This window comes from Pygocentrus nattereri, chromosome 19, assembly GCF_015220715.1.
Source record: "Pygocentrus nattereri isolate fPygNat1 chromosome 19, fPygNat1.pri, whole genome shotgun sequence".
NCBI lineage: Eukaryota > Metazoa > Chordata > Actinopteri > Characiformes > Serrasalmidae > Pygocentrus > Pygocentrus nattereri.
Window position 1 is genome coordinate 39,778,767 of NC_051229.1, and position 14,248 is coordinate 39,793,014.

General features: G+C 44.8%; 1 protein-coding gene across 1 annotated transcript; it reads right to left on the bottom strand.

Annotated features, from left to right (window-relative positions):
- Nucleotides 1–7,482: 7,482 nt before the first annotated feature.
- Nucleotides 7,483–11,574, bottom strand: tstd3 (thiosulfate sulfurtransferase like domain containing 3). The gene is made up of 4 exons (XM_017687046.2): nucleotides 11,408–11,574; nucleotides 10,407–10,601; nucleotides 8,990–9,149; nucleotides 7,483–8,485 (listed from the first exon to the last, which is right to left on the bottom strand). The coding sequence occupies exons 1-4, from the start codon at nucleotides 11,493–11,495 to the stop codon at nucleotides 8,419–8,421; spliced, it is 510 nt and encodes a 169-aa protein (XP_017542535.1). The 5' UTR covers nucleotides 11,496–11,574; the 3' UTR covers nucleotides 7,483–8,418.
- Between the last annotated feature and the right edge of the window lie 2,674 nt (nucleotides 11,575–14,248).

The window sequence follows — 14,248 nt, forward strand, 5'->3', positions numbered from 1 at the left end:
GATGGATTAAGACTGGGCTTCTCTTAGCTTCTTCTGATCTGGTCTGACCTGCTCTGGGGTTCCTCTGCTTACAAATCCAGCCTGAACAGCTATAATATACTCAAAGCCCAAGGATGATCCAGCAACTCTGGAATTTGTAACTTCAGTACCACAGAAAATCACAGCTGCCACTCAAACATCTACCACAGATGTGTGAGGAGATGGACGAGGGCCCATTAGTCAGTATGTGCAGATCTGATGTGATATGCTGTGATATGAAGGGCCTCTAATTACATACTCAGCAGCCGGACAGGCCACACACAGCAGGGTCAAGCCGTTAGCAGCAGATCTCACATGTGACAGGCAGGATCATTACTGCTCCAGATTAACACAGCAGTGAGTCTGTTATCTTAAAAAATAGCATTAAAGAGAGATTTAGGGATTTTAATGGTCTCTGAACGGGCTTCATGTATGAGCAGGCTGAGAGATATGAGTGGAGCTGACCAATGAGTGTCTGACCAAAGCTGTACATCATTAAGGCTCAGTGTTTTTTTACACTCAAGTCGATTACCTCATATATATTTCACATAAACCTGCCATGATGAAGCTACATCCACTCAGAGAATGGTCTGTTTTGAAACTTTTATACATTGAAATCGACAGTGAATATGATAGCTGTAAAAACTACAAAGGCACAGCTCTCAAATTGATCGTGTTGTGTGTGTCTGTGTGGTGTGTGTGTCTGTGTGTGTCTGTGTGTGCGAGTGTGTGTCTGTGTGGTGTGTGGTGTGTGTGTATGTGTGGTGTGTGTGTGTCTGTGGTTTGGGTGTGCCTGCGTGTGTGTGTGGTGTATGTGTCTGTGTGTGGTGTGTGTGTCTGTGTGGAGTGTGTGTCTGTGGTTTGGGTGTGTCTGTCTGTGTGTGTGGTGTGTGTGTGTCTGTGTGGTGTGTGTGTGTGTGTCTGTGTGAGTGTGTGTGGTGTGTGTGTCTGTGTGTGTGTGTGTGTGTGGTGTGTGTGTCTGTGGTTTGGGTGTTGGTGTGTCTGTCTGTGTGTGTGGTGTGTGTGTGTCTGCCTGGTGTGTGTGTGTTGTGTGTGTGTGTCTGTGTGGTGTGTGTTGTGTGTGTCTGTGTGGTGTGTGGTGTGTGTGTATGTGTGGTGTGTGTGTGTCTGTGGTTTGGGTGTGGGTGTGTCTGTCTGTGTGTGTGGTGTGTGTGTGTCTGTGTGGTGTGTGTGTGTGTTTGTGTGAGTGTGTGTGGTGTGTGTGTCTGTGTGTGTGTGTGGTGTGTGTGTGTGGTTTGGGTGTGGGTGTGTCTGTCTGTGTGTGTGGTGTGTGTGTGTCTGCCTGGTGTGTGTGTGTGTGTGTGTGGTGTGTGTGTGTCTGTGTGGTGTGTGTTGTGTCTGTCTGTGTGGTGTGTGTGTGTGTGTGTTGTGTGTGTGTGTGGTGTGTGTTGTGTGTGTGTTTGTAGTGTGTGTGAGAGATAGAGATGTGTGTATTGGGGGGTGGAGTCATGAACTGTCACTCTGTTATTATGCAGCTCTTAGTGGAGAAGCCTTGTTTGAGTCCGATTTGCACCCTCTGAACAAACAGTCCTAACTCAGGAAATGTTTACTCTGTCGCTTCACCGGATAGATGGTGTGAGATGAGACCCCTTGAGGATTAGTTTGGTGTAATGTTGTGTGTATTGAGGAGAAAATGTCTGAGTTATGACGAGTTAAACACAGAGAAAATCCTGAAATAAGCAGATTCTGATTTTGAGAAATTTATATGGGAGTGAATGGGGCAGTTTTCTGGGCCTAGTGCCAAACAAACGCTCATAACTCTAAAGGTAATGGATGAAGTGATGAGATATTTTGAGCTTTCAGAAAGGAGGAGTTTCTCTACCATTTAAAACTGGAATGGAGTTTCTAGGTGAAAGTTTAAGGATTTTAAAGCCGATTCCCTACGTGATCGGCTGTGTCTGTGAGACTGAGTGGCCTGCTGTGACGTCACTGATGTCAGTTAGAATCTGAAGCTCTGAACTTTCCGCCGTTCATTTCTTATGGGAGGATTTTAACTTTTAAACTTAATTTTATTAAAAACTACCAATCCGATCGACTCCAAACATACAGAGCACAAGTCACAGCGCCGAGACCTTCGGAACGCAGTTTGAACGGAGTCTGTACGTTAAGTTATTCGGGCCACAGAATCGCAGAAACGTGTGGAAGAAGAAGAAGTATGAGAGATAACAGCAGAGCTTCTTCAAGCTCTCTAATGAAGCAAATGTTCAGGAAAGATGTATCAGGGATATGATTTGCTGTAACACAATGACAGATTAATTGTTTTCCACTGTGCTGCTAGTAGAATTTTTGGATTTCCTCATAAATATTTGCCAGGCCCCCTAGTGGCTCAGGCCCCTCGGGATGACCTGGGCCTGGATGCAGCACATAAATAATCCCATGAAAAGAAAAAAAAAAAAAAAACTAAATACGTATTTTGATTGAGTGTTTAAACTTCTGGACTGGCAACCTGTCCAGGGTGTATCCTGCCTTCCGCGTGCTGACAGCTGGGATAGGCTCCAGCTCCCCCTGCGACCCAGAAGGAGAAGCGGCTAAGGTGTGTGTGTGTGTCTGTGGTGTGTGTGTGTTTAAACTCCTGTATATGACTGTTAGGTATCTTGTAGTTTAGTGTTTACAAAGTGTTCTGCATGTTAAATTCACAGTGAAACACTGAGTGTTTATTGTCTGGGCTGTTTTACAAGCACCGTTATTTTGAAGGCAGTTTAGTCTTGTTCTAGGTTGTCTTAGAGGAAGTACCACACTCACACAGTCAGAGTGTAAGGAGAAACACCGTTTTTCTTTTTTTCTCATATCTCTCTGTTTGGAGTCTCTGAAAAACTCTGAAAAACCTCCGTTTGGAGGGTCATGCAGCCCCAACACTTCACCCCACCCCTCTATCTCAACAAGAATCGGGACACCCACCCCAGACGAGAACGCACAAGGCTAAGGGCTCAGTGGGAGGGGCGAGGGGGGAAATTGCCTTTTAAAATTAAAAAAAAGGAAAATGAAACAGTCAATTCTAACGGAAAAGTGCTCTGAAAATTCTACTACATTTTCTCAATATTCCAGCAAACTTAATCACATTCATTTCCACCCACTAGCCAGGTCTGCCTATCACACAGTGATGTCCACTTGGGAGGCTGAAGGTGAGCGACTTCCTCTGAGACACTTAATTTCAGCCACAACACCTTTTCAAATCATCAGGAAGCTCAACACACTCGGAGACGAAAACTGGCCACACATGTCAGCATCTGGTGGGGGTCATCCTACCCACCCAGACAGAGTGTGGTCACTGGACCCTTTTCACATTTACAGGTTCTCAGTCCCACCAGCCTCTGTTAGCAGGCGATTTCATTTCCGGTCAAACCAAAGAAATGCAGTCCAGGTAAAAGGCGTTTTGCTGCGTTTCCTCAGAGAAAGGCAGAAACAGCCACACCTGAGTTTTTATGATTTTCCAGCCAAGAACACATTAAGATCAAAATAGATCCCATCAACCACTGAAGGTTCCTAATTTTAGTGTAAGAGCCAGTCATCTATCTATCCAACCACTGGTCCATCCATCTGTGAGCGTTCATCCTTTCTGATGCTGCCCTGATTTGGTGGCTGAGATTCTTTCCGCTGAAGCTCAGCTGGGCTGGGTGTCTGTGCGTGCTTTCAAGATTAAAACGACAGCTAAATGGAGTTCAAACACTCAGGCGACATTTTCTCATCCAATTACAATACAGTGAGTCACCCGTGCTGAACTAATACCACAGCAAGACACCACATTGATAAGCTCTCCGTTTCTCTCTCGCTCACTCTGCCGGCTAAAGCTGCTGTTACAAAACTCCCCTTTAAAATAAGAGTCTATGCAGCATTTGAACCCCTTTCAGTTTAAGAGTCACTGTAATCCTTAAGGGCTGGAACAACATAGGAAAACTGGATTAAATGAGTTAAACATCTTTCTGGCTGAGAGGAGAAATAAGGAAAAAAGTTCATATCAAGTTTGTGCTCACAGATTTTTCTAGGCAGTCCTATTTATTTCAGATCAGGAGCAGCGAGAGCTTGTTGACAAAAAGCACAGTGTAGAAACTCTGCAATACACGCCGGGCCTCGTTCTCCAGGATCCTCCTGAGTTTGTTCTTAAGCATGTTCTTGAGAAACGTCCTAAAAAAAAGTCTCCGTCAGATTGACGTGTTCTTAAAGCGCAGAACTGCTCTCACCTTTGTGCTCTTGAGTGTGTGTATATTCTGATCTTACCTGAGAACAAGTCCCAAACAGAAGAACACTGGTGACTTAGTCTTAAAAAAGTCATATTTAAACAATCACATGCTGATTATCCCACCTGCAGCTATACAGAGTTACTGTAAACTCAGCTGTAAAATTAGTCGACTTTATTTCAAATGTGAAGCGAACTTTGCCTAAAAAAAAATTAGTGACTTAACAGGTTCAAGCCTAACTTTTTGAACTCATTGGAACCACCGGTGGGTCGAAAGCACACTTCGTCATATTCTTTACTTCATAACTTTTAAGCGTTTGCTCCCCCATCCAAATCATGGAATCCAGGTGTTCCAGTCACTTCCATGGCCACAGGTGTATAAAGCCGAGCCCCTAGGCCTGCAGACTGCTTCTACAGACATTAGTGAAAGAATGGGTCGCTCTCAGGAGCTCAGTGAATTCCAGCGTGGTACCGTGATCGGACGCCACCTGTGCAGCAAGTCCAGTCGTGAAATTTCCTCACTACTAAATATTCCACAGTCAACTGTCAGTGGGATTATAACAAAGTGGAAGCGATTGGGAACGACAGCAAGCAAGCAAGCAAAATTTATTTATATAGCGCTTTTTACAACAGATACAAAGCAGCTTTACAGAACAATCAGTATTACAGAGAGAAGAGAAAAGAAGAAAGAAAATCCGGGTCCGAGCCCCCATGAGCAAGCCAGCGGCGACGGTGGCAAGGAAAAACTCCCTAAAAGAGGAAGAAACCTTGAGAGGAACCAAGACTCAGAAGGGGAACCCATCCTCCTGACAGCAGCTCAGCCACGAAGTGGTCGGCCACGTAAAATGACAGAGCGGTCAGCGGATGCTGAGGGGCATAGTGCGCAGAGGTCACCGACTTTCTGCAGAGTCCATCACTACAGACCTCCAAACTTCATGTGGCCTTCAGATCAGCTCAAGAACAGCGTAGAGAGCTTCATGGAATGGGTTTCCATGGCCGAGCAGCTGCATCCCAGCCTTACATCACCAAGCGCAGTGCAAAGCGTGGAATGCAGTGGTGTAAAGCGCCGCCACTGGACTCTAGAGCAGTGTAGACGTGTTCTCTGGAGTGACCAATCAAACTTCTCTGTCTGGAAATCTGATGGACGAGTCTGGGTTTGGCGGTTGCCAGGAGACGGTACTTGTCTGACTGCATTGAGCCGAGTGTAAAGTTTGGTGGAGGGGGGATCATGGTGTGGGGTTGTTTTTCAGGATTTGGGCTCGGCCCCTTAGTTCCAGTGAAAGGAGCTCTTAAAGCTTCAGCACCAAGAGATTTTGGACAATTTCATGCTCCCAACTTTGTGGGAAGTTTGGGGACGGCACCTTCCTGTTCCAACATGACTGAGCACCAGCGCACAAAGCAGGTCCATAAAGACACGGATGAGCCAGTTTGGTGTGGAAGAACTTGACTGGCCTGCACAGAGTCCTGACCTCAACCCCATAGAACACCTTTGGGCTGAATTAGAGCGGAGACTGTGAGCCAGGCCTTCTCGTCCAACATCAGTGTCTGACCTCACAAATGCGCTTCTGGAAGAACGGTCAGAAATTCCCATAAACACTCCTAACCCTTGTGGAAAGCCGAAAGAAAGAAGAGCTGAAGCTGTTACAGCTGCAAAGGGTGGGCCACCATCATATTAAACCCTATGGATTAAGAATGGGACGCCACTCAAGTTCATATGCGTGAGAAGCCAGACGACCGAACACTTTTGGAAGTATATAAGTATATAGTGTATTTCAGAAGCTGGGCGTCGTGTGAGGCTGTAGCTCTTCTCTCCAGTCTAATAGACGGTGAAGTCATTTTAAACCCTTATAATAAAAGAAGCTGAACTCAGTTTGTTTTTCTACTGAAAGTCGACCCGTTTTTCCCCAAATCTGGGCTCTAAGGTGTCTCATTGTCAGCGTATAGTGATATACATAAACACATTTTCTGTTCATTTAGAGGGGAACTTTAAAAAACCCACAAATTTACATTTATTTCATGCAGTTACTGAATAGTTTGCCTTACAAATTCAGATGGACAAAACAAAATACAACCACCAGCATCCAAGAATAAATGACTTATTCAAGTTATAGGTGCTTCATGTTTTTCCAGATTTCCTCAGTAAAATGTAGTTTCAGCTGAGCTGGCGGTCTCGTTTATTCTCCATCGGCTCGGGTTAAGCTGAGTCAGCCTGGTCAGAGTAGCTTCTCACTTAATCGTGACTTGCTGTAAATGTCCAACACACTGGAATCCAGCGGTTTCACGCTGCAATGAATAAATGACTGTACACACAAGTTCTACACATTTCTGAAGACGCAAATGGACCACCTGATAGCACAGCGGCTACAGGCTGAACTGACCAACCTCAACACAAAACACCAGGAATGACGAGAATAACAAAATCTTCAGAAATAATAACAGAACTAATCAAAACAAAACTGCTAAGAATGCTGGGAAGCCTTTTGGGCAAAAGACTCTTAACAAGTCAGTAACTACATCAGTTGTAGGTAGTCTGACCAGAGGAGGACGGGTCCCCCCTGGTGAGCCTGGTTCCTCCCAAGGTTTCTTCCTCAGCTCTGAGGGAGGTTCTCCTTGCCACTGTTGCCCCTGGCTTGCCCACCGGGGGGGGTTTCTGTACATTCTTACAGTCCTGTTGAAACTTTGTCTTTTCCGAAATTCTGTGAAGCTGCTTTGTGACAACATCCGTTGTAAAAAGCGCTACAAATAAAATTGATTTGATTTGAACATTACAGCATTAAACTCCCTTAAAGCAGCCACACACTCGCTCTCTGATCAGCTGACCACGACACGCCTGAAGCTACTTTTAACACAAAACGTGCTGAAGTGCTTCTGTGCCTGGCTAGGGATCACACATTTCGTGAAGGTGTTCATTAAAAATAAATAAATAAATAAATAAATGGAACACAATGAGGGTTTGGCTATTTAACACATCACGTTTAGAGAAACACAAACAGGAGGTGCCGCTACATTTCCATTAGGACGTTTACCAGATGAGTAAATAAAGCTAAAAAGTTAGTGTGATTGTTTTACAGTGTATACATTCATATTTATTTTTTTATACGTTTACCAGATCTAATTAAAATCCCGTGATCACGTGAGTCCGCACCAAAACACATTTCAGACAGATTTAGACAACAAACAACTTCACAGGAGAAAGAGAAGAAAAAAATCTATTATATTCTAAGATGGTATCAATATGTTACCAAAACAAAAGCAAAAGCTACACAAAGTTCTTTTCAAATTTTATTTCCACTTACATAAAATTACATATGCCCTCAGTCTTCATTTCATTTCTTTCTACAAGTGTGATCGAGTCACTCTGAACGTGACAGCAAACACCCCACGATTCTGACACTAATCACACGTTGCACAGGTTCTCAAAGATCATCGTTTACACTAATCATTTCCAATAACTCATGAAGCAGTACTGGAGTGTTCACACAGTGCACCTCAAAAACACCACCACGCAGAGGAGCACCAACGACTTCATTTCAAAGGTAACAGCAACATTCAGCTTTAACATAAAACCAGAAACTGGAAGTTTAGTCTATGACCACTCTACTGACCCTAGCCTTAAAGTGTAATTCCAACAAATTAAAAAAAAAAAAAAAAAAAAAGAAAAGTCAGAGTGATTATGTAATGAATTGTAAAGATACAGATTAGGTCTGGAGCCGTTGAGCCGTCCAGTGTCATCCAGTTCCGTTCGATGTGAAACTTTGCTCTAGATAAACCGGGGGAGAGCTGTTCACAGTGGTGGTGATGGGAACCAGATCTGAGTAGTAGTGGAGCTTGATTGTCTCCCAGATTTAAAACTTTAGACCGGTTTGTCTGAAGGTGAGTCTGTGGTTTAGGGTTAGGATTAGGGGAAGCTGTAGTTGTAAGGTGCTATTTTTTTTTTTTAACTTACATTTCAGGAACTCCTGTTTTTTCACCTGTTTTTGACTTTGAAACCACCACAACAGGCGAACTCCTTCCAACTGTTCTGCTGTAGCTGAGACGTCATTAGTTTCCCAAAAATCTTTTTCAAATTCTACCATAACTAACAAAATACCAATCAGTAGTATTGATCTGTCTCGTTTTACGCACTTCCTCGTTTCCTGTCCAGATTCTTTTTGTCCTTTAACATAAAACGCCCCCATAATCACAGCGCCACCGTAAAGAGGACGTCAATCTTTGGTCTGCAGGATTTCATGCTTGGCCCAATCTTGCCATCCTCCAGGGTAGTGCTGAGCGCTGAAGAGACACAGAACACACAATTTTTTAAAGTCAACCTAAAATCAAAAATCAAATCATGACACATAAGATACACATTTATCTGGCTATCGATCCATTATTTATTTATTTAGATCATTTTGACTTTTTTCTTCCCAGTGCTTCTTGAAAAGATGACTGGCACAGCCTGTTTTCTTAAAAATAATAAAAGTTACCAAAAACGGTGGATACAAGGCTTCGCCTCACGATTAAACCAACTGGGCTTCACATTTATGTTCAGATCTTGTGTTTTTTTGTACATAAAGTGCGGCTCTTAATGTCTTAATGTCTGGCTGTGCACACACATGTATATGCACCAGGTTTCATCTTTGAACTCCGCATGGTTCTGTAACATCAACAGTGCGGCACTGACCGTTTATCCTGCAGCCCTATGAAGCAGAAGATTGCAGGGCGTTTGGCAGCTGAATGTCCCACTGCGTGAATCTAAAACGCTGTTCAGGTTAAGAGGAGTTAAAACTTTCTTACTTGGCGTATCCTAAGGACACAGCAGCTTCTAAAGCTTTGATGCTCCTCGCTCCCGCAAGACAGGTGAAGACCACATTTTCTGTGGTTGATGGCATGCCGCCTCCATACTTCTCCTTAAACTCTTCTGGCTTGAGCTGCAGAGCACCGTTCACCTGCCCCACTGCAGGCAGGAGAAAAGAGAGGTTTCAATGAAGGCAAGTGGCTAGTAGTCATGTAAGCAGTAGATCCCGAGGGGGAGCGTTATTGCAAAATACCATCCCGGCTGTGATCTGGTGTCCGTAGATCATCCCAGCCGTGATGTTATTGGTGATAACTCCCTCCTCGAGTGCTCTACTGCTTTAATACAGCAGTTACATAAATACAGTAAGAAATGAATAAACTGGCCGTGAACGCGGCTTTAATATGTTTTAATGTTCAGCTCCATCCATCCATCCATCCATCCATCCATCCATCCATCCTCCTAATTATAGCTCCTTAACGAGCAGCTCGTTGCTACGTCAGAGTAACGAGCTCCGCCCACTCGCTGCTCAGCTGGCAGTTCGTTCTGCAGCTCCTTACACTAAATTCCCAAACTGTCGTCTCCACTGAGCAGCTTTTCAGTCGGCAACTGTGACAGAAGAACAGCTGAACAACCTGGAATCAGCCAGAAATGAACCCAACACCATTCGCCAGACGTGTCTGATCTTCAGAGTCGGACCAAATCAGACTGAGCCGTAAAACTGACCCAATATCAGGTTCAGCTCAGTTTGGTCAGTTTCTCCAGATCAGTATTAATGTTGTTTTGTTCCAGCCAGTCTGTAAAGCTTCTTACAGCCCGTTTAGTTTGGCGTTGGGTTCATTTCTGGCTGATTCCAGGTTGTTCAGCTGATCTTCTGTCACAGCTGCCGACTGAAAAGCTGCTCAGTGGCGACGACAGTTTGGGAATTTAGCATCGTCTCGTCTTCAGAGTCGGACCGAATCGGCAGTCGGTCAGATGTGGTCTTAGTGTCCGTTTTCTGTTTGTGGCAAAGTAAGGAGTACAAACTTGTCAAACTTGTTGCTAAGCAACAGCATCTCAGCGGAGCGATACAATGTCTGTGGAAAAATCTGACATTATGGAAAAATAACAGCACAGTTAGAACGGCTCTCAACCAATCAGCTCGCGCAGCCAGAACTAACGTTATACAGCACTTAATACGAAGAAGCTGGAGTGAGGTTTACTGCTAGGCTAAGCGCTGATTCACACCACCAGAGACTGCATCATGAACTGCGTGTGAGATGATGTTTTACATCTTGTCTATTACATAATGATTAACAAACATACATGAGAGCTAAAATAGTGAACTAATGAGAACGTACTGAATCGATGCTTGTAGGAAGGATGGGAGTGAAGTCACAAGCTGTTATTCAGCTTCAAACTCAGTAAATTCGCACTCACAGGGGACATTAATGGACCCGGGGATATTCCCGTACTCTCTCAGCTCCCAGGGCTCTCGTACATCTATGACCACACCGGACTTGGCACCTAGCAGCTTCTTCAACTCTTCATAAGTCACCACGGAAGACGGCGGGCCAGCTGAACAGAGGCTCCTCCAGGAAAACAAATGGCTCTGCTTTGCAACAGCACGGTGGCCTGAAACGAAGACGCTTTAGATCCATCACAGGCGCAGAACTGTAAAACTAGACTGAGGTCACAGATTAGCCTGCAGCGTTGCTGCTACAGCCAACGTCAACAGAGTCAAAGCGAACGTGAAGAAGAACTCCACCGATTTTTATCTGAGAAGGTCTGTAATGTTGTTGAGGTGTAAACAGAGATCCAGAGGGTTTGGTGTGAACTGGTTCAGACGTCTTTACAGTGGTGGTGATGGGAACCAGGCGTCGCCATGACTACAACACAGATATAGACACTTTATTTACCATCCAGAACCACCAGAGAACCTACACGAGTCTTCTGAGCTTATATGGAATGTTGATGATGGAAAACAGTGGAAAATCTGGAATAACGAGTTTTCTTTGGGGACTATTTTGCCGCACAGCGCCCTGCATGTCTCCCTCCACCATGAATGGAGTTGAAGTTCTCTAAACTCTCATAAAACAGCGTCTCAGTCATCAGGCAGTGAATTCAGAACCAGTTCATGTAGGAACTTTCTGTAGGAGCTTTTAGAGGGACGTCTGGTTCCCATCACCACCACTGTGAGCGGCTCTGACTCGGTACGTTTATCTAGAACAGAGCGTTTCACACCAAACCGCTCCGTTTAAACCAGAACCGCTCCTCAGGCAGAAAGTTTGAGAACTTGGTGGAGTTCCCCTTTAAGATCAGGACACAGCGGCCGAAACAACAAAGCGAAGCATAAACTGTAAACATGGCGCTTCATCATCAGCACTGAGCCCAAAACCAGCAGCGAGGGCAGTTATGAAATATGATTTATAAAACCTCACGCGGTAAACTCGGCGCTCGCGCTCCGCTTCCCTGCTCCACAGCACGCACGAGGCGCCTGGTCAGCCGACAGCACGTCTTCAAAGCCATCTGCGCTAAAGTGGCGCTAAAGCGCGTCTAAGCGCCGTTTTCAGCGTCTCGCCTTTAAACTGTCAGGTTCATCACTTCCTGTTCGTGCTTCCTGTCGGCGAGCCCAGCGCGAGGACGACTTCCGGTGCTAAAAGCTCTATTTTCATTTTATTTTAATATTAAAATAAACAAAATAATATTTCAACCCTATAATACGCGACAGCTCGAGTTACTGTGATACACATTACGCCCAGAATCGAAAGACTAATTGAACGGAAACGGTCATTAACTGCAGATCAGGGCTCTGAAATATTAATACTGTTAATAAACGTAAATAAAGTTTCTGTTTCCAGGTGACCTCCAGATGACCAGGGCTCGCTGTGGTTTGTCCATCTGAATTTTCGTGGCCAAATTGTAAGGTAAATTATTCAGTAACTGCATGAAATAAATGTAATTTTTACTTTAATATTATTGTTATTATTATTATTATTTTTTTTTTTTTGGTAGAAGTTCCCCTCTAAATGAAAATGCTTTATGATCTCCACATTTCACTACATGCTTATAATTTACTGCTGAAAGCCAAAAATCTCCGCCGCTCTTTGTGTTGTTCTCTAAAAGTGATGTTTCCAGAGCAGATCACTGAAGAGACGCCGGCTGTTTATAGTTTAGAGCCCAGATTTGGGGAAAAACGGGTCGACTTTCAGTAGAAAAACAAACTGAGTTCAGCTTCTTTTATTATAAGGGTTTAAAATGACGTCACCGTCTATTAGACTGGAGAGAAGAGCTACAGCCTCACACGACGCCCAGCTTCTGAATGGAGCTTATGGAGTATGAACGTTATGGAGAACATGATGAAGTGCGGTTTGGACCCACTGGTGGTTCTGAGGAGTTTAAGAGGTTAAATATCCTGCTGGACGCTAAACACTGTAGAACCCGTAAACACTTTTTGTGGCAAATTGTTTTAACTTGTAAAATCTAGACTGTGCCAGATTTCAAGTGTTAGCTAATGATCACACCCTTATATACAAACACTGCTGTGCAGGTAGAACACATACAGGTATTGGGAAACACTGGGAGACCAATATTTACCATCTTTAGTACATTAGACTGGAGTAGCATCCGAAACAGAGTCTAATCTTATGTCCAAAAAAATGTGGCAGTAGATTTTTCCAAATGTATTAGTGTTGTGAGTGCAAGACTTGCAAAAGCAGACTCATGTCGAATTGTACCCAGGTCAGAACTCGAGCTTGACCATTTGAATTAAAATGCAAATAATCCACAAATTTACAGACTGACTTTACAGAATTAATTATCAGCACAGTCACCATCATCACCACCACCATCATCATCACCACCACCATCACCACAATCATCATCACCACCACCATCATCACCACCACCATCAGCATCACCACAATCATCACCACAACCATCACCATTATCACCACCACCCTCAGCACCACCACCATCATCACCATCACCACAATCATCATCACCACCACCATGACCACAACCATCACCATCATCACCATGACCATCACCACCACCATCACCAACATCGTTGTTGTTTTCTATTGTAATAATAATTTCAGAAATAGTCAGTCAGTGCAGAAACAGTAGAGGGCAGCGTGGACGGGGCCAACAAGCTAAATCTGTTCTTTAACAGATTTGACGCTGCAGGCTCTGTCTCTCCCCCCGTCCGGACTCCTCTGCTGCCGGTCCTCAGCAGTCCATTCCACTCACCCCCCAACCCCTCCTGATAGCCTGCCCCCCTCCTGATAGCATGCCCCCCTCCTGTGACAGCCCATCACACATCTCCAACCCTCCCCCACCCGTCACCTCTACAGTGTGTCTCACTGCTGACCAGGTGAGAAGACAACTGAAGAGACTCCACACAAACAAGGCCCTGATGGGGTTCCACCCAGGGTGCTTAAAGCCTGTGCCACCCAGCTTTGTGGAGAACTTCAACACGTCTTCAACTTGAGCCTGAGTCTCCAGAGGGTCCCTGTGAGGTGGAAGACATCCTGCATTGTTCCTGTCCCAAAGACGCCACGACCCAGTGACGCCAAGGACTACAGGCCAGTGGCACTGACGTCTCATGTCATGAAGACCATGGAGAGGCTCGTCTTGGATCAGCTCCGACCCGTAGTCCAGCCTTTTCTAGACCCCCTCCAGTTCACCCATCAGCCCCGCCTGGGAGTTGAAGACGCCATCATCTACCTGCTCAACCGAGTTTACGCTCACCTGGATAAGCCAGCCAGCTCTGTGAGGGTCATGTTTTTTTGACTTCTCCAGCGCATTTAACACCGTCTGGCCTGCTCTTCTGGGTGATAATTCAATTAAATTAAATTAAATTCAATTCAACTTTATTGAACACCATGCTGAACAGTAGGACCCTGCAGGTATACGGAGGAAATGTTACCATGAAACATCCAGACCAAAGCAGACAGACGAGTATTTGAGTGCAGAGCCTGATAGTGACATCCTGTATAAATAAAAAGAATGTGTGGTCACTACTTAGTAAGGCGTGGGAACGAGATGCGTGACCACGACTTAGTAAGCCATGATCTCGTTCCCACATCTAACTAAGTCATGGCCACGATTTAGTCATCTCATTCTCACGCCTTGTTAAGCCGTGTTTAGACAGGACGTCATCATCAGGCCTCCGTTGAGAAATCGGTCAGGGTGAATAATCCAAACGCTTTCCACGTTTGGTCCTCATGGGCTTCCGTCGTCGTCACCATGCCGTCCCCCTATTTGATCACGTGACTAGC